This window comes from Pecten maximus, chromosome 16 (assembly GCF_902652985.1).
Source record: "Pecten maximus chromosome 16, xPecMax1.1, whole genome shotgun sequence".
NCBI classification, from domain to species: Eukaryota; Metazoa; Mollusca; class Bivalvia; order Pectinida; family Pectinidae; genus Pecten; species Pecten maximus.
Window position 1 is genome coordinate 35,326,734 of NC_047030.1, and position 25,646 is coordinate 35,352,379.

The 25,646-nt window shown below is 38.5% G+C and overlaps 1 protein-coding gene across 7 annotated transcripts in view; it reads left to right on the forward strand.

Moving 5' to 3' along the window:
- The window catches only part of LOC117345301 (pleckstrin homology domain-containing family G member 5-like), a 91,984-nt gene that overhangs the window by 5,735 nt on the left and 60,603 nt on the right, over positions 1-25,646 (forward strand). For 2 of the 7 annotated variants that reach the window (XM_033908358.1, XM_033908362.1), the window contains exon 4: positions 24,905-24,999. In XM_033908358.1, coding sequence (XP_033764249.1) covers positions 24,905-24,999 — 95 coding nt within the window. Of the gene's footprint in view, positions 1-5,451; positions 8,265-13,868; positions 14,098-18,655; positions 20,233-24,904; positions 25,000-25,646 lie in introns of those variants that run through there. The other 5 variants (XM_033908360.1, XM_033908365.1, XM_033908359.1 and 2 more) reach the window with 5 other exon arrangements.

The following is a 25,646-nucleotide window of genomic DNA, read 5'->3' on the forward strand; positions in this document are numbered from 1 at the left end:
GCATGTCATTTCACCATATGCCATAAGGTCGATACAATGGGTGATTCAAATACCTTGGTTACCCAGTCAGGAAGAAATATTTTCATTTGTACAATTATGGCATGTAATTGATTTTTGCCATGTAATTGTGTTGCTTGGGTTGAATTTTTTTAGAGGAGAGGGTCGGTATAGAGGAGAGGGTCTGTGTAGAGGAGAGGGTTGGTATAGAGGAGGGGGTCGGTGTAGAGGAGAGGGTCGGTATAGAGGAGAGGGTCGGTGTAGAGGAGAGGGTCGGTGTAGAGGAGAGGGTCGGTATAGAGGAGAGGGTCGGTATAGAGGAGAGGGTCGGTGTAGAGGAGAGGGTCGGTGTAGAGGAGAGGGTCGGTGTAGAGGAGAGGGTCTGTTTAGAGGAGAGGGTCGGTGTAGAGGAGAGAGTCGGTATAGAGGAGAGGGTCGGTATAGAGGAGAGGGTCGGTGTAGAGGAGAGGGTCGGTATAGAGTAGGGGGTCGGTGTAGAGAAGAGGGTAGGTGTAGAGGAGAGGGTCGGTAAAGAGGAGAGGGTCGGTATAGAGGAGAGGGTCGGTATAGAGGAGAGGGTCTGTGTAGAGGAGAGGGTCGGTATAGAGGAGAGGGTCGGTATAGAGGAGAGGGTCGGTGTAGAGAAGAGGGTAGGTGTAGAGGAGAGGGTCGGTAAAGTGGAGAGGGTCGGTATAGAGGAGAGGGTCGGTATAGAGGAGAGGGTTGGTATAGAGGAGAGGGTTGGTATAGAGGAGGGGGTCGGTATAGAGGAGAGGGTCGGTGTAGAGGAGAGGGTCGGTATAGAGGAGAGGGTTGGTGTAGAGAAGAGGGTAGGTGTAGAGGAGAGGGTCGGTGTAGAGGAGAGGGTCGGTGTAGAGGAGAGGGTCGGTATAGAGGAGACGGTCGGTGTAGAGGAGAGGGTCGGTGTAGAGGAGAGGGTCTGTTTAGAGGAGAGGGTCTGTTTAGAGGAGAGGGTCGGTGTTGAGGAGAGAGTCAGTATAGTGGAGAGGGTCGGTTGTAAGGAGAGGGTGGTTTTATTGGAGAGGGTCGGTATAGAGGAGAGGGTCGGTATAGAGGAGAGGGTCGGTGTGGGGGTCAGTGTAGAGGAGAGGGTCTGTTTAGAGGAGAGGGTCGGTTGTTTGAGAGGAGTCAGTATAGAGGAGAGGGTCGGTTTAGAGGAGAGGGTCGGTTATAGAGGAGAGGGTCCGGTTGTTAGAGGAGAGGGTCGGGTGTAGAGGAGAGGGTCGGTATAGAGGAGAGGGTCGGTAAAGTGGAGAGTGTCGGTGTAGAGGAGAGGGTCGGTGTAGAGGAGAGGGTCTGTTTAGAGGAGAGGGTCTGTTTAGAGGAGAGGGTCGGTGTTGAGGAGAGAGTCAGTATAGAGGAGAGGGTCGGTGTAGAGGAGAGGGTCGGTATAGAGGAGACGGTCGGTGTAGAGGAGAGGGGTCGGTGTAGAGGAGAGGGTCTGTTTAGAGGAGAGGGTCTGTTTAGAGGAGAGGGTCGGTGTTGAGGAGAGAGTCAGTATAGAGGAGAGGGTCGGTATAGAGGAGAGGAGAGGTATAGAGGAGAGGAGAGGTATAGAGAAGAGGGTCAGTGTAGAGGAGAGAGTCAGTATAGAGGAGAGGGTCTGTTTAGAGGAGAGGGTCTGTGTAGAGGAGAGGGTCGGTAAAGAGGAGAGGGTCGGTATAGAGGAGAGGGTCTGTTTAGAGGAGAGAGTCGGTGTAGAGGAGAGGGTTGGTGTAGAGAAGAGGGTAGGTGTAGAGGAGACGGTCGGTATAGAGGAGAGGGTCGGTGTAGAGGAGAGGGTCGGTGTAGAGGAGAGGGTCGGTGTAGAGGGGAGGGTCTGTTTAGAGGAGAGGGGTCGGTGTTGAGGAGAGAGTCAGTATAGAGGAGAGGGTCGGTTTAGAGGAGAGGGTCGGTATAGAGGAGAGGAGAGGTATAGAGGAGAGGAGAGGTATAGAGAAGAGGGTCAGTGTAGAGGAGAGAGTCAGTATAGAGGAGAGGGTCTGTTTAGAGGAGAGGGTCTGTGTAGAGGAGAGGGTCGGTAAAGAGGAGAGGGTCGGTATAGAGGAGAGGGTCTGTTTAGAGGAGAGAGTCGGTGTAGAGGAGAGGGTTGGTGTAGAGAAGAGGGTAGGTGTAGAGGAGACGGTCGGTATAGAGGAGAGGGTCGGTGTAGAGGAGAGGGTCGGTGTAGAGGAGACGGTAGGTGTAGAGGAGACGGTCGGTATAGAGGAGAGGGTCGGTGTAGAGGAGAGGGTCGGTGTAGAGAAGAGGGTCGGTGTAGAGGAGAGGGTCGGTAAAGTGGAGAGGGGTCGGTATAGAGGAGAAGGTCGGTATAGAGGAGAGGGTCGGTATAGAGGAGAAGGTCGATAAAGAATAGAATGGTTTGTAAAGAGTAAAAGTTCTTCATAAAGGAGAGAAACTTCAGATCTTATAACAGTATCAACACAGAAATTTGAAACAAATGAAATGATGTTCATGACAACAATATGTGGGTTGTGACATATTTCTTTGACTGTAACCAATATTGCACCAGATTGATTCATAGTCTCAAGATTGCCGTAATTGTGGCCGATGAATAAATTGACTGGTTAAGGTAGCTGTACTGTCCACGGTAGGTTTGTAATGACCTGTAAGGTAGTGGTCAGTCATTGTCCTAACCGAATTTTGTGGTCAGTTTTCCAGACAGGTCTGATTATTAATATAGCCTTAAGGGACACTGGTCAGTTCTGGTCATCTTCTGTCTGTGTATATAGCATAATGGTCATGCAAATAAGTTGTAATTTTAAAAGCTAAGCATTAAAGAGGAAAAACTTGGTGGAAATACAATGGGGGGGGGGGGGGGGGGGGGGCGATGGATATATGGGAAAATACCAAGTAGAAATGTCCACCACTATGTATGACTACCCAGTCCTGTAATTTGCAGATCCTCAGAGTTACATGTTATATATGTTGGTCATCAGGATAAATACGGTACATGGCTCCTTTAAAGGTCACCAGGTCGGTAGACTATTTAGTATGACCAGCATCTTCCAACTGTTGACATTTAGTTTTAGTGCGTAGACCATCTCCGGAGTCCTCCTGGAACCGGATCACCGGTGACCTTAGTCCATTATCACCGACTAAAAGTGTGAATCACGAATAATGTTTGTAATGTACCGTCCTTAACATACTGCCAAAAAATATTGATGTATTCTTTAAGTCAATATTTCAGTTCTTACCATTGAATTGATATGAACGTACTGAAAATGTACTTCAGACACGATCATTATAATATATAGGAAGAACACTCAACAAACATCCGTCTACAGGATCACTGTATGACGATATTGTAGATGGTCAAAAATAGAGTGATGTATGAGATGAGGAGTTTGGGCAGGGATTGTGTCAGGGGTAGGGATGAGGAAAATGGGGGTAGGGGAGCTGGGGTGGGGGATTAGGGAGATGGGGTGGGGGTAGGGGAGTTGGGGAGATGGGATGGGGGTAGGGGAGATGGGATAGGGGTAGGGGAGATGGGGTGGGGGTAGGGGAGATGGGGTGGGGTTGGGGATTAGGGAGATGGGGTGGAGGTTGGGGAGATGGGGTGAACAAAAACATGTCCACGGCCATTAGCCAGCGTGAATTCAGTCAGTCAATGATATACAGTTGTAGAAATGTTTCTGAGCAAAAATTTTCAGCACAGATTATTCAATAATTCAAATTTTTAATCAGAAATTTAAGACATTAATATGTCTTAGTCACTGAACACAAAGTGAAAAAAAACCACATCTTATCATTTAACAAGATGGTACTTTTCGCTGTCAAGATAAGGGTCCCGCACTTTTCTAAATGTAATGTAATTTGATTAAGAATACATAGGAGAATTGGGCAGGAATTTTGATGGCTATTTCTTTGTGGTGAATGCTTGATTATTTCTTCACAACGATGTTTCGGAGGGTTATATAGCGTTTGTTTGTACGTGTGTGCGTACTTTACACTCGTTGACCTTCGTTGCTCTACGGACTTCATTTTAAAACAGATTTAGATGAAACTTCATAAATTGGTCAAGTATGAGAATAACCTTGAACAGGTTTGCTTTTCAGTGTTCCAAGGTCAAGGACAAGGTCACTGTTACTATTTATAGAAAATCACTGTCAACGCTCTAGCGACTTTGTTTCTAAAGAGATTTAGATCAAATGGTCAAGTTAGTTGGCTACAGGGCTTGTAATTAATTGAAAGACACTTCAACGGGTACACAATTGACACGAGAGGGGATTTATATAGCTTGTGATGTCTTTATTAGATCAGTCTGTAACATACGGTAATTTAAATTTGCTTTTGCAATATTTTGGATAAGAGGATTATAAAATTCATTTTCAGTGTTTTGCTAATTTACACTAAATTTGCCGTATATAACTATTTTAGTCAAAAACGTGGCTCTGTTTTATAAATTAATATTTTGTCTCAACAGAAGGAGAACTGTTTCATCGTCTATTCCTGTAGCCAGGTCTATAATGATATTGACATTTTTAACCCGAAAATCAGGGTCTTTGTTCCTTCACTATTCCTAAAATTAGGGAATTCTAACGACTTATGAAAAAAAAATTTAACTTCATTTTTTTTCTTAAATCCAGTCATGTTTTCCTATATAGAAAGTTGTTTAAGTTAAGGATTTTTATAATGTTGAGAGAAGTTGATGAAACCAGAATGTTTTGTTAATTTTCCGTAACTTGGATATTTCATAAAAATTTGTTTTAACTTCATTTTTTTTTTATTAATCCCAATCATGTTTTCCCATAGAAAGTTGTTTAAGTTAAGGAATTTTATAATGTTGAGAGAAGTTGATGAAACCAGAATGTCTTATAAATTTTCCGTAACTTGGATATTTCATATAAATAACTTATTTGTTTTGTCTGGTGACTTGTCTCTCTGATTATTGGTTTTATCACTTAGAAGTAAAGTAAAAACAAACACAGCCAACATAACTAGGGCCCTGTCTCTTCCCTGTTCAATGTCACTAACTGTAATCATAAAGCTTATACAGCTTGACCAACGTCCGCCAGTTTAACGATCTCGGACAAGAAATTGTCAATCAAGACTCCTGTACAGATTTTTATATTAATATATAAAAATTTAAGGTTTTATGTAGGCAATTCCAAATTTGTAAATATTGTTTAAGTCTCCTACAAGTGATAGGATTGGAGGCGTTTTAGATGACAAAGCAAATTAAGCTAACCATGCTTTAGATTCCGGACTGTCCAGGTGCTCCAGGCTAAATGTCTGACCAACTCAATAGCAAACATTTCCTATACCCCATTACCAGACATAGGTATTTTAGCCAGTGGTCAAGATTGACCATTCTGATTGGTCACCAGACCGATGACCATAACTACAAATTATGTGGTTATGTGATCTCAATGGTGTGACATTGACCATTGAGATTGGTCACCACTGAGTTAGGCAGGGTGGGGGGAGATTTTCTGGACAGCTTACGGGGTAAATTATTGCTGGACACTTGGACTTATGTGGACACTTGGCTAAGTCTTTTTGTGATATTTCTGTGTTATAACCTTATTTGGTCCACGAGAAGACAATACTCTGTTGTATGTGTAATGGCAACGTTGTAGAATTCCGAGGACAAAAATAGTTTCTACTGTCTTCACCGACATGATGGAACTCCTGGCAGACGATACTTACAGCTTCTACACCGCCACACGGAATTCAGGGGAGACAATGCGGTAGTGTTCATACTGTAAACTGTCAGAATTCGGGACAAATCTAATGATTGTTGTATTGCATGCTAGTAATTTGATTAATCACCAGAATTCAATATAAAAAGCTATTTGGATGTGATTATGTGGAACTTGTGACCTAGAAAATGAACGAAATATAGCAAAACTGCTTTTTAATGGAAAGTCACAGTGATGTATTTTGTATCAATGTTTTGTATATCATTCTCGTGTGTTAAACTTGAGCCGTGGTGGAGTACCGATATGTTATTGATCAGAGATGAACCACACAATGATATTTACAAGACAATCAAACCTCATCTCGATGACGTTTTATAGAACTTGAAAACTGACTCTTCCATTTATGTGGCTTCCAGATTGAGATTTTATATAATACACTGTGTTCAGACGCCAACAACAGATTAGTTGAGTACAATGTGGAGATTTGTTATGGATACTAGCTACTGTGGTCCAGGTCGTGGAGAATAGTGTGTCGGTGAGAATATTGGGTGTGAATATACTATCAGAGACACTGCAGTAACTGCAAAATCCGTATCAAGGTTGTGAGATGTTCTTTCGCTGATATAAGTTCCGCTGATATAAGTTCCGACAGTTTGGTGAGCATCGTCAGAGAGACCTGTCTAGATACCTACAAAGGTTAAACAGCTGAGTGATTCAGACGAATAAGGTCGTAACTTATAGATAATCCTAGAAATGTTGTACGGGACTGCATGTTTAATGAGGTCAGATCTGTGAGGTGGTGCGTACCGGCCCGTTAACGAACATCACACAGGTAACTTGTCTATAATCGGGTCACAGTGTTACAAGGTGAGACGGATGTGGAACTGTGATCTTCAACTGTGACAAGAAACTTCAATTGTGACAAGAAACTTCAACTTGAAGGCTTTATTGATGCAGCTGCAGCTATCTATGGATGAGATGATAATGTGTCTTGTTGATAAAAGCCCACGCAAAGATTGAGTTTAAGGATTCCAGACTAGAGCTTGGAAGCAGTACATGGGGTGAACCTTTTCTCTGGTACGACGTCATGGGAGTAATTAAATTCGAGAAGATCACTTGCTATGAGGGCGTAATGGTTCTCGGAGGATCTGGAAATCCACATAATTCTAAAAATATCCATTAGGTTGTTTTATCAACGTGTTTGAATCAAGTTCTAGAAAATGCTTGACTCCTGTATGGTCATTTCTGTGATTAGAAATCTGTATTTGTAAACAGCGTTTTGGATTTAGTGACAGTGATTTATCAGACAGTTTCCTGGAGTTGTGATTTAGACGTGATTTCTGAAGGTGTCATTTCTGAAAGTGTCCTTTGTGATTTAGGTGTCATTTCTGAAAGTGTCCTTTGAAGAGTTGAATTCTGTGGGAGTTATTCTTGTGAAGAGTTGAATTTAAAGCAGTTATTCCTGTGAAAAATTATGATAGAGTTATATATCTGAAGAGTTGAAATGAAATGAGTTTATTGATTGAAGAGTTGAATTATATGGGAATTACATTTTGTGGCAAATGATCTTGGAATTGATTACAAGGTGAATAACCTTGAAATTAGTCATTTAGAGGGGAATGATCTTGGAATTAGTTACATTTTGTGGTGAATGACCTTGGAAATAGTTACATTTTGAGGTGAATGACCTTGAAGTTAGGTACATTTATAGGTGAATGACCTTGAAAGTAGTTACATTTTGAGGTGAATGATCTTGGAATTTATTACATTTCAAGGAGAGTGACCTTGGAATTAGTTTCATTTTGTGGTGAATTACCTTGAAATTAGTAACATAGAAAGGTGAATGACTTCGAAGTTGTTTACATTTTGTGATGTATGACCTTGGATTTGGATTTTTGTTGTAACTGACCTAGCCGGAAATTGCATACATTTTGTCACGAATGATGTTAGCGTTGGCTACCTAGGACTTGGTGACTTTGTTATAATTAATGTTAATTACTTTGGAGTTGGTAATCTAAGAAGTTGATTACACCTATGCAACATGATTTAAAGATCAGTGATTACCTGTCAAAGACACCTCAGCACTGCCGAAACGCCATTATATGTACACAGACTGGCTTTCTATATTTATAACTGCAGTTAACAAAAGCTTATTCAGTGTTAACCCGAGCCTTAAAGGGAGAGTGTAGGGTCACTTTTGGTGATAGACTGGTGGCCCCCTCGGCTGTGAAGAACTTCTACCCAGATTTACAGAAATCGCGACTGTAAACCATTTAACATGTATTGGCACAAATTAAATGACACGGAAAAAGGCAAGCTTTGGTCTAATGCTCCGTACTGTCTGTGTGACAATAGCCTAATCCCGACGAGTCAAGTCCAGACTGTGTTAAATTGTGTGTGTATTCAGGGTGAGAATTACCATTAATCGACTCGTAAGATTTTAATCGATGGTTGTGTATACAAAGTATGTATGTAACATTGGTCTCTGAGCTATTACTGGACCTACACATGTAATATACCTATTACCACACAAAATGGCCGGCCGGATGTTCCGACACGAAAGATTTTATTCTCTTCCCAACGAGTTCTCCATTCGTAGAGGTAAATGTTTGTATTCTTCTCTCCTTTCTTCTGTCTTTAAGATTCAGTATCAAAAGACAAATTGTTTTATATATTTTGTCAATACACAATTTTCTCCCATTTTCCAGTAGGTGAATCTCGCTTAACTATTTTGCACTTTCTGGAATAGTGAAATTTGGAATTTATTTATTTATAGTTAAAATGTTTATTTGCTGTGACATTAATTAAATATTCGTAGCGTTTTTATCTGGAAAATAGCAGATTTCCATATAAGGAATTGGGTGTCGTACATAATGTAGGTAATATAGCAGGAGGTCATGATTGCAATTAAGGGTTATACCTGTACAGGTACGCCATATATAGTTCGTCTATATATAGGTATACTTTGGCTAGGTATTACAGGTGAGCTCTGATCAACACTAATTTTTGGACCTTTAAAAATTGTTGATAATTTAAATGGCATAACTGGTGAAGTATTTTGCGGTTTCAATGGCAAATATGTGATTAGAGTTTGTAAATACCACATTCCGACGTATAAGTAACATACTTCCCTGAGGTATGTAGACATAAACTATTTAGTTCCATAATGTATCAACGGATAGTTTTATTGGAGTTATCGATTCTTCTGGAGTAAAACAAGACTTGATTGCCTCAAGGACAAGTGGTAGAAATTAGTTATGAAATATGGCAGTGCATAGCTACCTATTGGGTCAAAATAGACATATAGTTGGCTTGGCGTAACCCGGCCGCCCGAGCAAGAAAAATGTGCCGACTCTAAAAAAAAATTTCGTGAAAGATAAAACATTGTTTTTTTAACGATTTGATTGTTCCGAATATTTGTCTGAAAGTTGCAGGTTTGAAACTACGTCTCCCAAACCCAAATAAGGCTGGTGTGTGTTTCTTTTGTCTAAGAACACAAAATAAATAATTATTTCCATATTGTTTGTTTTCCTATTATAGGTTGAAAATTTGTTTTCAGAACTTAATAAAAAAAAATTCAGCCCTACCTACCTACCCATATGTAAGACCCCCTGGTTGGGTTACAACAAACCAAGATATCTTTAAGGGTGGCCTTGCTGAGAAAAGTTCCTAATTTAGTTTTACATATGCTTTAATTTGTGTTTTTTTTTTTTTTTGAGAAACAAAATTTCAGGTTTTGATTTGATATTTATGTGATGTGGACAAAAATCCTTATATCATACATGTGCCGTATTTATTCAAAATAAGCCCCCTACTGAATACACAGTTGTTCTGCAAGATCTATAAAAAAAAAAACTGGCTGTGAGCAGGTAAGAAAAGTGAGCCCTTCAGTTCAGTAGGTAAATATTTCTAAATGACAAAGTCGGAAAAGATCTGTACATTGTAGACTAGGTCACCTGAGTGTTTACCTGGTAGGTTAGACAGGTGTGATTAATGACAGGTCGTTACCACAGGTATTTCTGGTAATCTATCCTAATTAATCACCATACCTGTACTTCATACAAAGATAAACATACTCGTTTGTATTAAGGAGATGTAGTTATATATGACAATTCTTGGTGTTAAAATTTCTTCTCAATCAAAGAATTATTTTTTTCAGACATAAATATTGCCAACTCTTCCTTCATTTACGATGATTAAGAGACTTTTTTAATCCAAATTTTAAGAATAAATTCATAGTAATGCGTTTTTGTTGTCCATCATTTGGAAAAACAGTTTGTTGAAACGAGCTCATATTGATTTATTATCTTAAACAAGTTTGAGTTGGTCAGCTAGCTAAAGTCAGTAAATATTGTTTCTGATATTTGAATTTTAACATTGGCAGTCTCCGTTTAGAAATTCCGAGTAGTTGGTGACCTCTGTTTTAGGTAAAAAGGTATTTACAACTAATACCAATGAATATAAACTGGTTTGTTTACAGTTTTAGGAGTCAGTTTTCCCAGGATCTTAAAACATCAAAGCCTTATGTGTCCCTGAACAAATGATAATATGTCAAATTCTGTATCCAAGAAAGAAATATTCAGGTTAGGTTTCGTGCCTGCAAACAGCAAGTTTGGCAATATCTGACCATGTGTATTGAATTTAGAAAGGCTAGCTATATTTATACTGATAAATGAATAAAGTTTTTTTCATAGATAATAGCAGAATAATATATTTTTGTTTAAATAGGTGTCCCGACACTTTAACACTAGCCCTCCACCTCTGGGTTGCAAGTTCGAAACCTATGTGGGGCAGTTGCCAGGTACTGACTGTAGGCCGGTGGTTTTTCTCCGGGTACTCCGGCTTTCCTCCACCTCCAAACCTGGCACGTCCTTAAATGACCCTGGCTGTTAATAGGACGTTAAACAAAAACAAATAAACACTGTTTTAATGCCATCTTTAAAAAAAATTTGGATAAAGCCTGCAGAAAATTTCTACATTTGAACGAAAACAACAAAATTCCTATATCTGCCAAAAACTTGACAAAAATGTTTACGCCTGACGAAAAACAAAATGTCCACATATCTGACAGGAAACAATGATGTTTACCTGATGAAATTGATTATGTGCCTACTTAGGTTGATAAGAGGGTGTTGAAATATCACTCAGATGAGAGTGTATGAATCGTTCAACTCTGATAAGATGAAAGGGTTGTACTTTATAGAGCCGCTAGATTAACACTGCCTGTTCAAATAAAGATGCTTGCCCCCCAAAATGTTTCACTGATATGAAAAGTCACTCAAAAATGAGCAACTTCTTGTTGAACTGTAAGTTGAATATTGATAGACTCAGATTAGTGTGATGACCTTACTGACTAGAGGTCAATTTTTTATGAAGTTTTTAATTTGCCAGTCTCAAGGAGAAATATTAATTTATTTTGTTTTGACTTCAGCATCTAGTTGTTTAAGGCATTAACTTTGTTTCATAAAAGTCTTTCAATTACCAAAAGGCTATAAAGCTATAACATTTAGTCCAGTAACAGAATTGGATGATTGCTAACTTTGTTTGACCTTGACCCTTTAAATGGCAAGGACACAGGGATCAAATACGTTGAATTGTTTTAAGTATTTAATATTTTATCATATCTACAAGGACAAGGGTCAATATTTCACTGTTATCACGCTTTGATGAAGAGGCTTTCAATTTTGTTCAAATGAATGACCTTGACTCACACTCAAGGTCACAGAGTTTTTTTTTTTATTTTACTATAACAGTAACGTTGCCAATATAGTGAAGGAATTAAAGTTTTGGTTGTTACTTTGCACTGCCAGTCTGTGAGCAAGTGTCGGTTGTGATGGTAAGGTGTGAAGAGAATGTTGGCGCTTTCCAGGGGACATAAATATTTCAGTGCGAGGAGTCAACAGTCTGGCTAAGACATAACTTGGTTAGGACTAAATGCCACTATCGTCGCTACAACGTTCCGAAACTTAAGATTTTTTATGCCCTGAAAATTTGTTTCCATGTTGTTTTATCTGTAGCATGAATTGGTAATTTTATTTAAAAGTGCAGATAATGGCTTACCCATGAATATAATGGTTTACCCATGAATATAATGGTTTACCCATGAATATAATGGTTTACCCATGAATATAATGGTTTACCCATGAACATAATGGTTTACCCATGAATATAATGGTTTACCCATGAATATAATGGTTTACCCATGAACATAATGGTTTACCCATGAACATAATGGTTTACCCATGAACATAATGGTTTACCCATGAACATAATAGTTTACCCATGAACATAATAGTTTACCCATGAACATAATGGTTTATCCATGAACATAATGGTTTACCCATGAACATAATGGTTTACCCATGTATGAATATAATGGTTTACCCATGAACATTTAGTTTTACCCATGAATATACTGATTTTAACCCGTGAACCTAATGGTTTCAACCCTTGAACATCCACTCCTAAATGACCAAAGCTGTTGAATAGGACCTAATACAAAATAACTAAAAACTGAGCCCATGGCCATGTAGGAAATTTCCAAAATTAGGAACTCTTTTAATAAAGAAGGTAGAATCTCTGCAAACGCCAATATATCCTAACAATAGCCTGTTGATATTTACTCATTGTCTTCTTCATGGCCATGAAGTTCCTGTTGTAGCCAAAGCATTGGTTTTAGATTATCTGAAAATCTGCTGACCTTGACCTTTGACCTATTGACGACCTAAAATTCCTGGTCATCTTTGTTACATTTTGAAGAATAATCAGGACATTAGAATCTCATTCATAACTCTTATATCAATTAATGATCTTATTATAGATTATTTATATTTTGACCAACAAGTGACCATTAAGTGACCATTAAGTGACCCCTGGACACTTAATCCCTAGTAATTACTGAGTTAGGTATATAAACATCAAGTTATATGTATCAAGATTGGACACCTAGGTATGTCACCAGATAATACTCAGCCTGTTGTCCAACGATAGCAGCCGTATATATATATATATGTACAGCCTGTTTGAGACATTGTCTGATAGCGTGTCCACACAATGTTATACCTATCGGATTAATTTACCTGAATATGACTGATTTGGATCTGCTGTTCCAAGCCTCGCATTAATGATAACATGTAATAGAGAAATGTATATAATGGAGTTCTGAGGTGCTTTAATTGTGACGACACCTTATATGTTCGTTTAGGATTTTTCATTATGAACACCACTGATGGGCCCTTTTAAAAAAACAGATATTTAACCAGTTGTCAGCGAATTGTCATCAGCTTTTTGGTGTGAGCATTGAGCCGTCGGTGATCAGGTTGATAGTTGATTCCTGACCTAATTTGTAGCCCCTGTACAGATAGACCAAGCTGGGATCTCTCTGGGCTTTGCTTCTATTGGTGTAATCACTTACCAGCTATCTAGACGTTTCTCCTGGATGTCCATGTCTGTGTCCGTGGCCGTGTCCATGTCCGTTGGATGTACCAGGACAGCGTAATCACCGTCTATATATAGTTATTCCATTACGAATTCTTAGGAGTTGGTGGCTATTTTTCATCAAATACGTGATATTCCTATAATGGAATACATTACCTATACACTCAGATCTTCACTGTATGGAATCATCTGTAAGTAAATTAGCTACAATCTGAAAAGCCATTGTTCATCAAATATGATAAATGTGGTATGATTATAGATTTTTACAAGCAGTCCTGGAGATTCATTTCTACAAAACCGTCTTTATTTACAATATTCAGACATCTTGTGTTCAAGTGGTTCTAGGGACTGAAGGCTAAAGGTGTGGACCACAATTTGCAGACAGTTTCCATGACAACGCACCAGAATTGGAATCTGAAGCCCTGCTCAAGGCCTCAAGCTGTATGACCTTTGAACCCTGACCTATTTGTCTGACGGTCTGCATCAGTTGAGTAGATGGCGCTATGAGAGTCCTGAGAGTATACATTGGAACATTAAAATCAATTTTGATGTGAACTAAACATCATTGTTTTGCACGGTAGTCTCAGGTCCAATATGGAACTGTTCAGTTTCTGTCTGTGAAACCTGGTTTTGAGCACCTGTTTCCAAGGCGATGAATACGTCTGTAATTAAAAGGTTGAAACTTTAAAAGTATAGCCAAACGCTCTTAGTTAATTGGATGATGTGCTGGCTTGACTCCAGAACTGGCAACTTTTCCTGAATGTCAGAACATAATAACATTTGCTCTAGTAACACCATAGCAGTACCTGGACGAATATTGTGTGGTCTTCGCGTCGCATTTCTAGGAAGATAATACGATATTGGATTCACAGTGTGATTCCGCTGCTGAGGATAATCTAAAAACTCGTGATGAGGTCGGGTAGGATTAACTCTGAGCCTGACTTTTTCCGACCAGCTTTTTATGCAAATGTTGCAGAGGAACTTTTCGGATCAAAAGGTAAATTTTATTCACTAATAATCTGCAAAATGAGCAGGGCAAGAAGCAATTAATTCCAGGAATATGGCTCAAGACAATTAAATTTGGTTTGAGGGCAAGTCAATATTGGTTTAATTTGGTTTGAGGGCAAGTCAATATTGGTAACTTGCAAAGCAAAATGTTGTTGCGATCATTTGACCTTTTCGTTTGAATGTTATTTTTTCTACATCGACCAAAGAACCTGAATGATGCTGAGATGAGATTTCTTGTTCTGATAAAACACGCTTCTCACAAAAATGATTTGGAAATAAAATTTAAGATTGTATTACAACAACCGACACTTTAACACTAGCCCTCCATCTCTGGGTTGCGAGTTCGAAACCTACGTGGGGCAGTTGCCAGGTACTGACCGTAGGCCGGTGGTACTCCGGCTTTCCTCCACCTTCAAAACCTGGCACATCCTTAAATGACCCTGGCTGTTAATAGGACATTAAACAAAAACAAACCAAACTGAGAAAAGATATTGATGAAGGACCTTCCTGTGTATAAAGAACTTTTTAAAGAATTTTTGTGAGAGTTTTAGAGGGAGACTTTAAGAAACTCTGCCTGGGAGCAGATGGTTCAGGGTTATGGTTAATCCATGAGAATGCTTTTGTAGGACAAGAAAGGGCCATGGTGTCTGGGGCCTGTCATTTAAGTATATGCTGGCCTGAAGATTTATTATCTGTATCTAGGTTTTGTTGTACCTACTCTAACTTTTATTAGTACATTAACATGTTAATCTGTCACTGTGATGGTTATTACTGAGTTCATCATCTCGGAGAAAAGCTTGATATAGAGAATCATCCTTTGTCTTTTACCTGTGTAGATAGATGTCACATTCTAAATATAAGTTAATGTTATGTTTAAAACTTGTCTTTTTTAAGAGAGATAACTCATTTATACTCAAGATTTCAGGGAGATAACTCAGTCTTATTTGATATTAAAGAAAGACATCTCAATCATACTTAAGATCTAAAGGGAGATAACTCATCTGTGCTTGAAATTAAAAGGGAGATAACTCATATTTAAGAGTTGAAAGGGGAGATAATTAAATCATAAATAAGATGTTCAGGGGAGGTAACTCAATTATACTTGAGATTTCAAAGGATATAAATCAATTATGCTTAGGATTTAAAGGGAGATAAATCAATTATACTTTGGCTTTAAAGGGAAATAAATCAATCTTTTTTTTATATATATGAAAGGGAGATAATAAATCAGGTGTGTAGGGGAGGTAACTCAATTATACTTGAGATTTGAAGGGAGATAAATCAATTATACTTAGGATTTACAGGGAGATAAATCAATTATACTTGAGATTTAAAGGGAAATAAATGAAAGGAAGATAACTAAATCATAAATCAGATGTGAAGGGGAGGTAACTCAATTAAAACCTCAGATTTGTAAAGGAGATATCTCGGTCATACTTCATAGTGTAGAGTGTGAGGCAGTATGTATCTTTATAAACATCACCGAGGCGTACCAAACTGTCAAGGTTGATTCAGTTAGAGAGAAGACAGTGATAAGACCATAGTTAAAGATCAGTGATGTACTGTAAACATTTAAATTTACGCGTGGGGAAAATTTACCCTTATTCCACGGAGTCATTTTGATAATAAGAATTTCCCCCACACGTATTGTTTAGATATCAATTTGCATAATCTCGAACTACAAACGAATGCGGATCGAAAATTACCCTGACGCATATAGTTTACATATCAAAATCGCGAAATTAACTCCCCGCAAAAATAACCACGTTTACAGTAGTTGCTGGTGTTTGGGTTGCAAGATGGTAACTCGCCTTTCACCTAGGTGACCAGATTTTGATTCATCAGTTAGACATGGAACAGTATTGGGGCGTCACCTACCGATATGTGCGTGGGTTTTCTCCAGTTTTCCTCTCATAGTATCATCCTGGCCAACACCAGTGATTAATACAGGTCATGGAACAGTATGGGGGCGTCACCTACCGATATGTGCGTGGGTTTTCTCCAGTTTTCCTCTCATAGTATCATCCTGGCCAACACCAGTGATTAATATTGATATTGTTTTATAATTATTTTAAAATGAATAAAGTTTACAGAATCGTCAGTTTGTGTTTCAGGTTGCCAGGGTGAAGGTCAAAGTTACAGTTACTATTTATAGAAAATCTTTGTCATTGCTGTAACCACTTCTTTTGAAAACAAAATTTGATCAAACTTCACATACTGGTAAAGTATGAGAATAGCTTAAACTGGTTTGTGTTTGCATGTGTAGAGGATTTTTATTATATGCAATACCCTGTTTTAATTACTTAATTTTATTGATTTTTTTTTATCAGAAATCAATGATCTTTGACCACCTCTAGTGTCACTCAGTTATTACCAGTGGTATTGAGTGACCACTGGTCATCTACCCCTTACTGTGATCACTAGGTGAGGGAAAATTCTAGAGCTTGTTGTATAATGATAACACTGTTGAATCAGGAACAATAGAAGCCGCTGGGTGTTGGCTGAAACATTAAAATGTGTTTACATCGGAATTAGGGGTGTTGACTATGGTATCAGGGTTATTGACAAGCTTGTAATCTAGGTTATTACATTAGATTGTTGTTCTTGACAGTTGCCTTCAAAATCTATTTCATTCAAACTACCATAAATTTATCTTATCTAAAACTAGTTTTGTGAAACGTGGTTTGGTCTTGTTTGAAGTGACTTCAATAGTGATTAGTATACCTTAAGCTATACATGGTGATGTCAAATTCAAAGCTATTGGAATTTATTACTGTCGACGACTCGCCTGATTTCGTCAGGTCAGCCATATATTGGCCTTATCATGGCCTACTGAAATCACACAAAAAAAAATTGCTAAAATCAGCTGATATTTCACTAAATTTTGTCAGAAAAAAATCAGAATGAATATTTGTAAAAGATGAAATAATTTTAAATGATGTTTAATCGGAATAATTTTTTAACTTAGAAATAAAAAGAAATTAAGACTTTTTTGGTTGGTGACTTTGAAGCAGACTTTACACATACATGGGGGCCAAACCTGTCTAAAGGTTGCTCAAGTGAGCAGAAAAAAATGACCTTTTTAGACAGGTGGTCTTTATAGACAGTTATCCTTTATAGATGGTCTTTATAGACAGGTGGCTTTTAAAGACAGATGGTATGTATAGACAGGTGGCTTTTATAGGCATGTAACTTCTCTATATAGTCTTTATAGACAGGTCAAATTTAAAGGCAGATGGTCGGTATAGACAGGTGGCTTCTAAAGGTAAGTGGTCTGTATAGACAGGTGGCTTCTAAAGGCAGATGGTCTTTATAGACAGGTGGCTTTTAAAAGCAAGTGGTCTGTATATACAGGTGACTTCTAAAGGCAGGTGGTCTGTATAGACAGGTAGATTTTAAAAGCAGGTGGTCTGTATAGACAGGTGACTTCTAAAGGCAGGTTGTCTTAATAGACAGGTGGCTTTTACACTCTTTTTAAGACTTTTTCATACATATGACCTTTATAGGCAGGTGACCCTGATATAGATGTTCATTTACAATGATTTGTGTTACATTAGAAATCAAAAACAGTTCTTTATGCAAATGACTTCAAGATATAAGACATTACGTTTGAACAACAAGTTTTCTCGCATCTTACTAATGCCAAACTGAAAGAAATATGGCTGACAGGCACATGGCTTCATTTTGATGTCATTAACCGTGCGCATTGTAGATTGTGTCGGTGTAGACTAAGCTCCAAGGTCATGCCAGGGAGAAATTGACATTGTTCTTTTTTGTTTTTGCTAGCAAGGTGAATACATTGCATGTTTATTTCAGCTTTCTGCCAAAACCTCCATTACTTCTGATTGGCTGGCCAAAATTCTTTGAGGTGTAGACTGTTTGACGGAAGAAATAAAATTCAGAGTTCTACAGTCACTGTACAATGTAACAGTTGAAATCCAACGTACAATTTAACTCTTTTCTACATTTATACGACAGTAAAACTAAGTGAATGTTGATGCTGTTTTATCTCTGGTTGTGTTACTCAGTCATAGAGCTTCCATCCATCTGTCATTTCTCAAACCACCCCAAAATAATTCCTTTGAAGAACCGCGAGGACATAGAGGTCATGAGATTTATAGCTCATACAATATTTTCCTAGAATGAAGTCATGGAGTCTTGATGATATTTGCTGAAAAGGTTGTCTTTATCTACTGTAAAAAAAAAATACACAAAAAAATACAAAAACATCAAACAAAAGCAAAGAAGGAAAGAAAGAAAAAAAATCTAAAGAAAAAAAGCACAAAAAAGAAAGTTTCTTCTGAATGTAATGAATGTTTGGAAAGAAATATTTGTGAGCTAATTGTGTAGGTCATAGGGTTCAAATTTGGTAGCATTAAGATGATCTGATAGTTTTTTGGATGTTATCTCATCCATTGAGTCATTATAAATAGTCAACATCAGACTTATTCACAATTATTATTATTTTGACTCTTTCAGCAATAGATCAGCATTATACAGGCCTGTTATGCCTTTTTTTCTGGTTATGCTGACATATTTTTCAATTTTAATGTGTTACGTGTTGTAACTCAAACAAACATTAAGGTCACATAGACTTGAGATTCAGGAAATAACTTCACATTTTCTCGATGTACAGTTGAATTACTAATTTGAATAACAATGATTTGACCAGCACTATTTGTCAAAGGTGGCTTATGATAAAAACTGACCATCTTGACAGTGGGATTTAGACGTTAAAGGGCGAGTTTGTCCATACATTGGGACCGGGAAGTGCTGTTGAATGTGGTCTGTTTTGCTTATCAGGCGAAGTTTGACTATTGACACAGCCTTGTTGACCGACAGATAAGTTCTGAAAGGGGACATAGCCACACAGCTGATAGGTCATTATGTGGCAAATGGCTGCCTCCTAACCACACCCAGAGCGCTTCCTTAAAATTAGGGTGGTCAGTTTCAGTGGAAATCAGTACAAGTTTTTCGTCATCGCAGGGATTTTAAATTACATGGAAACGGTCCGGTCAGTCCAGCATTTGTAAGGAAATTCGTGATCTTAAGTGAGAATTAAATGAGAATTTATATACAGGAAACATTGAGAAATCTGGGGGTGTAGTACAGTTATGAAAATTTGAAATTTATCGTTGTGATGGTATGATTTACGGAATATATTCTTACTGCATGTGAAATGGTTTCTTCACATTCGACAGTGGATTGTTTGGATAATGTGAATGATAAAGTTATGAAAGTAGTCAGACTGCAAAGGTGAAGTGAAAAAGGCGGTTAGTAACTGGAGTTATGTTACTCAGTTTGTGGAAGTTTGCTGGAAAAGTGAGGATTGCGAATTGTCATTCTCAGTGAAGGAAAAAAAGCGAGTATTTAATTGTATCTTCAGTGTGAACGAAACTAAATTTTGACAGACCTTTCAACTATATGGAACATTAACCAACAAGTATGAGCTATTATTTAACAGGTTTGAAATCTAGAGGTTTTGGATAATAATTTAAAGCTTTCTAACTTAATGAACTTGATTGGTAAGGCCTATATCCTTTGAATTTGTTCCGGTTTCAAACAATATTCATTTGTGGTTTGAGGCTGACCCCAGATTTTCAATTTAAGTTTAAGCATTTGAATGTTGACAACCGTAAAATATGTTAGAAGGATAAAAACAACTTTGTTGGTCGTTTCAACCTTTGTAATGAACACCTGGTTTAGATTTCATGGATGTGTATATTGCGAAATATCATGAAGAAAATCAAATTGACAATACCTACAGAGGAATTTATTCTCTGCGGCTTCCTGTGTTAGATGACCCAGATACATGAGTTGAACAGATTAAAAACTCCTAAAACAACAAGATGGTTTGACCAGGTGTACATAACACTTGCGTGGAATTTCTCATGGGCCAAAAATGGTGTTTCTAGTCAAAGACTGAAAATGAAGTCCAAAACGACAAGAAATTCTGGATAAAAAGGAAAGTTAGACGGATATATCAGCTTTTCATTATGTGAATTATTGATAATTATTGAGGGCGTTTCATGATTGTGTATTTGGTAAAGTTGATACTCGAGTCACACTTGACTTGTAAATTACTGAGTGGATATTATATTCAACATGCTTTTGACTATTCCTGGTAAGTGTTTCTCGATCATATATAGCTTTTTTAATTAATTATACTTCATTAATTTTACAACAGTTTTGAAATAATTCCTTCTATTGGTCACCCTTTTTAGCCCGGATGAAATCGGTTGAGGGGTCTTTTTTAGTATGGAGGAAACCGAAGTACCCAGAGAAAAGCCACAAGTTCGGCCAGGTGATTCAATCAAACCCCAGCTGCCTAGGTGAATGGCAAGCGTGTTACCACTGCACCTTGTGAACACCGAACCCACAGCTTCTTTTTGTTCTCCCAACTTCATAAAAGTGGGATTATATAAGTAAGCTGTGCATCTCTGCGTGCATGTCGAGTGCCTGTTTTGTCTGTGAAAATCTTGCGTACACGATATATTCTGAATCCCTGGACAGGAAAATTCAGCTTCTTACATCACTCTATCATTAGTTTAACACCCGATTATAATTTGGTGATCATTCGACAAGGTCAAAGGTTAAAGGCCATTCTTTCCTTCATCAGTCAAAGTTAAAGGGTAAAAGGCTATCTTTGTGACCCCTTTTTCATGGGACACATAATTTTGTGTAAGCTTGAGGCATTCTTCCTTGGATATAGAATTCATATTCGTAATGAAATTATCTATAAATCTACCCTAGACTTTGGGTATAGACATCAATTTCACATATGCCTATATTTTATACCTACAGTTTATTATAAATCCCTCTTGGGATAGGATAAAATTTACCTTGTACCACAAAATATTATGACATTTACCAAAAATATTATAAGTGTGTTCAAATTTTACTGAAGAACTTATATGTAGTTCTGGCTTCTTATTTAGTAAAAAAAATCTATTGAGTTACGATTTTGACTGAAGGGCTACAGATTTCTTTATTACTGAGGGAATGTCGTCTGCTTCAAAGTAAGAAATTTCTGTATCGTGTCCAAATTTTACTGACGGGTTCAAGATTTCTTTACAGCTGTGGGAGGGGATACCTCTATCATCTGCTTCTATGAGTAGGACATTTCTGTATCGTGTCCAAATTTTCCTGAAGGGTTCAAGATTTCTTTACAACTGTGGGAGGGGATACCTCTATCATCTGCTTCTATGAGTAGGACATTTCTGTATCGTGTCCAAATTTTACTGAAGGGTTCAAGATTTCTTTACTACTGTGGGAGGGGATACCTCTATCATCTGCTTCAAAGTAAGAAATTTCTGTATCGTGTCCAAATTTTACTGAAGGGTTCAAGATTTCTTTACTACTGTGGGAGGGGATACCTCTATCATCTGCTTCAAAGTAAGAAATTTCTGTATCGTGTCCAAATTTTACTGAAGGGCTTGGTTCCTATACCATTCTGAGTAACACTGCCTCCGTCATCTCCTAAGTCTGCGGCATGTGTCTATATATAGATGCTATGTAGTCCCCGACACACCCACACACCTCCGTAACCATCTAACATTATATTACCGACACCCCCACACACCTCCGTAACCATCTGACATTATATTACGGACCAGCATCCCCAAACAGCAGTTTGACTCCCGCTGACATTTTAGCATGCCAGGGATTTTTACTACCTGAACTTTTACCAATTAATATGAAATTAAAATTATGGCTTAGGGACAGGATATGTTCTGTACATCAGTATAAAACGGGTGTCGATATCAGCTGGCAGATGTGTTTGTGTTAATGATGAAATGTTGGAACAAATAATTAACTTGGGCAAAAATGACCATCGTTATCTGTTTGTGACAAATCAACTAATTAAATGACACATACCAGTGTTACAATCAGGTCGAGTTACTTCGCGAAAGCCGATGTCGAGCGATTGTGCAGACACCTCACCTGTAACACTCGTTCACCCTTGATTCTGAGGGTTAATATGACCAGATATCGTACATTGACATACTGTCTGATGGGCGTTGGTTTCTAAATGAAAGGCATCTGTAAACTTCTTTGTATACATATATATTATATTGACTTTATTTATTTTACAACAATTGCGAAACAAGTTCTTTGAAATATCTTAATCGCGCTTGTTGGCTAAGATGGAAGGCGAGGGTATTAGTCTGTCTTCTTTATAATTGTACTTCAGTTCTTATCTTTGGTTCGAGGGCTACTGAGGGTGTTTAATGGTTCGAGGGCTACTGAGGGTGTTTAATGGTTTGTGGGCTACTGAGGGTGTTTAATGGTTCGAGGGCTACTGAGGGTGTTAAATGGTTCGAGGGCTACTGAGGGTGTTAAATGGTTCGAGGGCTATTGAGTGTGTTTAATGGTTCAAGGGCTACTGAGGGTGTTTAATGGTTCGAGGGCTACTGAGGGTGTTAAATGGTTCGAGGGCTACTGAGGGTGTTAAATGGTTCGAGGGCTATTGAGTGTGTTTAATGGTTCGAGGGCTACTGAGGGTGTTTAATGGTTCGAGGGCTATTGAGTGTGTTAAATGGTTCGAGGGCTATTGAGTGTGTTTAATGGTTTGAGGGTTACTGAGGGTGTTTAATGGTTCGAGGGCTACTGAGGGTGTTTAATGGTTTGAGGGCTACTGAGGGTGTTTAATGGTTTGAGGGTTACTGAGGGTGTTTAATGGTTCGAGGGCTACTGAGGGTGTTTAATGGTTTGAGGGCTACTGAAGGTGTTTAATGGTTCGAGGGCTATTGAGTGTGTTTAATGGTTCGAGGGCTACTGAGGGTGTTTAATGGTTTGAGGGCTATTGAGTGTGTTTAATGGTTCGAGGGCTACTGAGGGTGTTTAATGGTTTGTGGGCTACTGAGGGTGTTTAATGGTTTGTGGGCTACTGAGGGTGTTTAATGGTTTGTGGGCTACTGAAGGTGTTTAATGGTTCGAGGGCTACTGAGGGTGTTTAATGGTTCAAGGGCTATTGAGTGTGTTTAATGGTTCGAGGGCTACTGAGGGTGTTTAATGGTTTGAGGGCTACTGAGGGTGTTTAATGGTTCGAGGGCTACTGAGGGTGTTTAATGGTTCGAGGGCTACTGAGGGTGTTTAATGGTTCGAGGGCTACTGAGGGTGTTTAATGGTTCGAGGGCTACTGAGGGTGTTAAATGGTTCGAGGGCTACTGAGGGTGTTTAATGGTTCGAGGGCTACTGAGGGTGTTTAATGGTTCGAGGGCTATTGAGTGTGTTTAATGGTTTGAGGGCTACTGAGGGTGTTTAATGGTTCGAGGGCTATTGAGTGTGTTTAATGGTTTGAGGGCTACTGAGGGTGTTTAATGGTTCGAGGGCTACTGAGGGTGTTTAATGGTTCGAGGGCTACTGAGGGTGTTAAATGGTTCGAGGGCTACTGAGGGTGTTGAATGGTTTCGAGGGCTACTGAATGTGTTTAATGGTTCGAGGGCTACTGAGGGTTTTTAATGGTTCGAGGGCTACTGAGGGTGTTTAATGGTTCGAGGGCTACTGAGGGTGTTAAATGGTTCGAGGGCTACTGAGGGTGTTAAATGGTTCGAGGGCTACTGAGGGTGTTAAATGGTTCGAGGGCTACTGAGGGTGTTAAATGGTTCGAGGGCTACTGAGGGTGTTTAATGGTTCGAGGGCTACTGAGGGTGTTTAATGGTTCGAGGGCTACTGAGGGTGTTAAATGGTTCGAGGGCTACTGAGGGTGTTTAATGGTTCGAGGGCTACTGAGGGTGTTTAATGGTTCGAGGGCTACTGAGGGTGTTTAATGGTTCGAGGGCTACTGAGGGTGTTTAATGGTTCGAGGGCTACTGAGGGTGTTAAATGGTTCGAGGGCTACTAAGGGTGTTTAATGGTTCGAGGGCTACTGAGGGTGTTTAATGGTTCGAGGGCTACTGATCTTGTTTAATGGTGCAGGGGCTACTGAGGGTGTTTAATGGTTCGAGGGTGTTAAATGGTTCGAGGGTGTTTAATGGTTTGAGGGCTACTGAGGGTGTTTAATGGTTCGAGGGTTGCTGTTGGTGTTAATACCCAAGTATAATTTCCTGGAGTGAAACACATGTTTCATAATAATGATAATTTTGTTGGTTGATAGCAGGTAAAGCTATGTCTATTTTACCGTTAAATGATACCTTCAAATTTCTTTTACCTTTAAATATTGCTTTTTTTTTCTTTGTTAAAATATCAGTATTATTGCAATGTAGATTCCAGTTGATGAAAACTCACCCCCAATTCTAGTGTGAAGTGTATTAATACGTGAGAATGTGAGTCAAGTTTTGTACCGTTGATGATGTCATAGACGATGACGGTACTTTTTTTTCATCTTCATAACGTCAGTGTTTTTCTAGAGACCTGCTTCTCTCACCAAGCTTTGGCTTCTCAACCTTTGTAGACAAGAAGCCTACAGTTCCTGGTGAAATTTTTCAGCCTACATACAAGTATCACTAACAGATTCCTAGTTGTCTATTTGTAGTTGTAGATATCAAAATGAAGTAGAGGCTATTTCAGATATGTAAAAGAGTACTAGGTAGCATATAGCCTTAACTTATATTAATGTCTCATTAATGTAATTAAAATCTGTTTTTATTTCACAGAAAAATAGACATCTTGTGACCTTGACCTGGTTTTATTTCTTATCTATTGAATATTAAACATTGGCCATTGCATGCTATGGTCTACATATATAATATAATGTATTTATGACCTTCAAATGTGACTTCGTACATTTTGTGACATTGACCTACATATTATCTGTATTATTTATAAAAATGGATGACTTTCACCATTTACAGAAAAGGAAGATGGCCTTTTGGGTAACAAGTCCATGAACAGCCGACCTGGAAGTGGAAACAAAAGTCAAAGTTCAAAGGTCTCCAAGAATTCTGGGGTATGTTGTGTATACTCTGTGTTACTGTAGATTGGATGGGGAATTCACTAATGCATGTCAGAGGTATATGCATGTACAACAGCACCGTTTATTTCTACTATTCAAGATATCCCCTTAACTGTTTTATCAAGAAGTTTACAGATTTCTTCTCTCATCTTTAGACAGATAGACTACTTTTTCATTACTGATGTTTTTTTCATCATCTCGGACCAATGGTGGATTTTCTCTCTAACCCTTTTCATCATTTTCTTCCTTTGTGATAATAACATTTAGCTGTTAAACATGCCTTTTGAAATTTATATTATTATCTTCACAATTTGTTTATAAAATGTGACGGTGATAGCTGAGTTTATACAGCATTGGCCTATCGATGAAACTCCGAGGTTTGTGGTTCGATCCCTTGCCGGGACGGATTGAGTTTCTCTGAAGAAGCTCCGAGGCCATGATTATTCTAGCTTTTTTTTTTATCTTAAGTTCACAATCGACCCAGTTTGATAAGTTTGTCAATAGGTCTTTCTCAGATTTACAAAAAATATCAACGACTATACTACTGTTTTTATATACAAATGATCATCTTTAAAACAAAGCTGCACTCAACATGTTGAACGTTTTCCTCGTAATCACGTATTTTGTGTTACAGTAATATA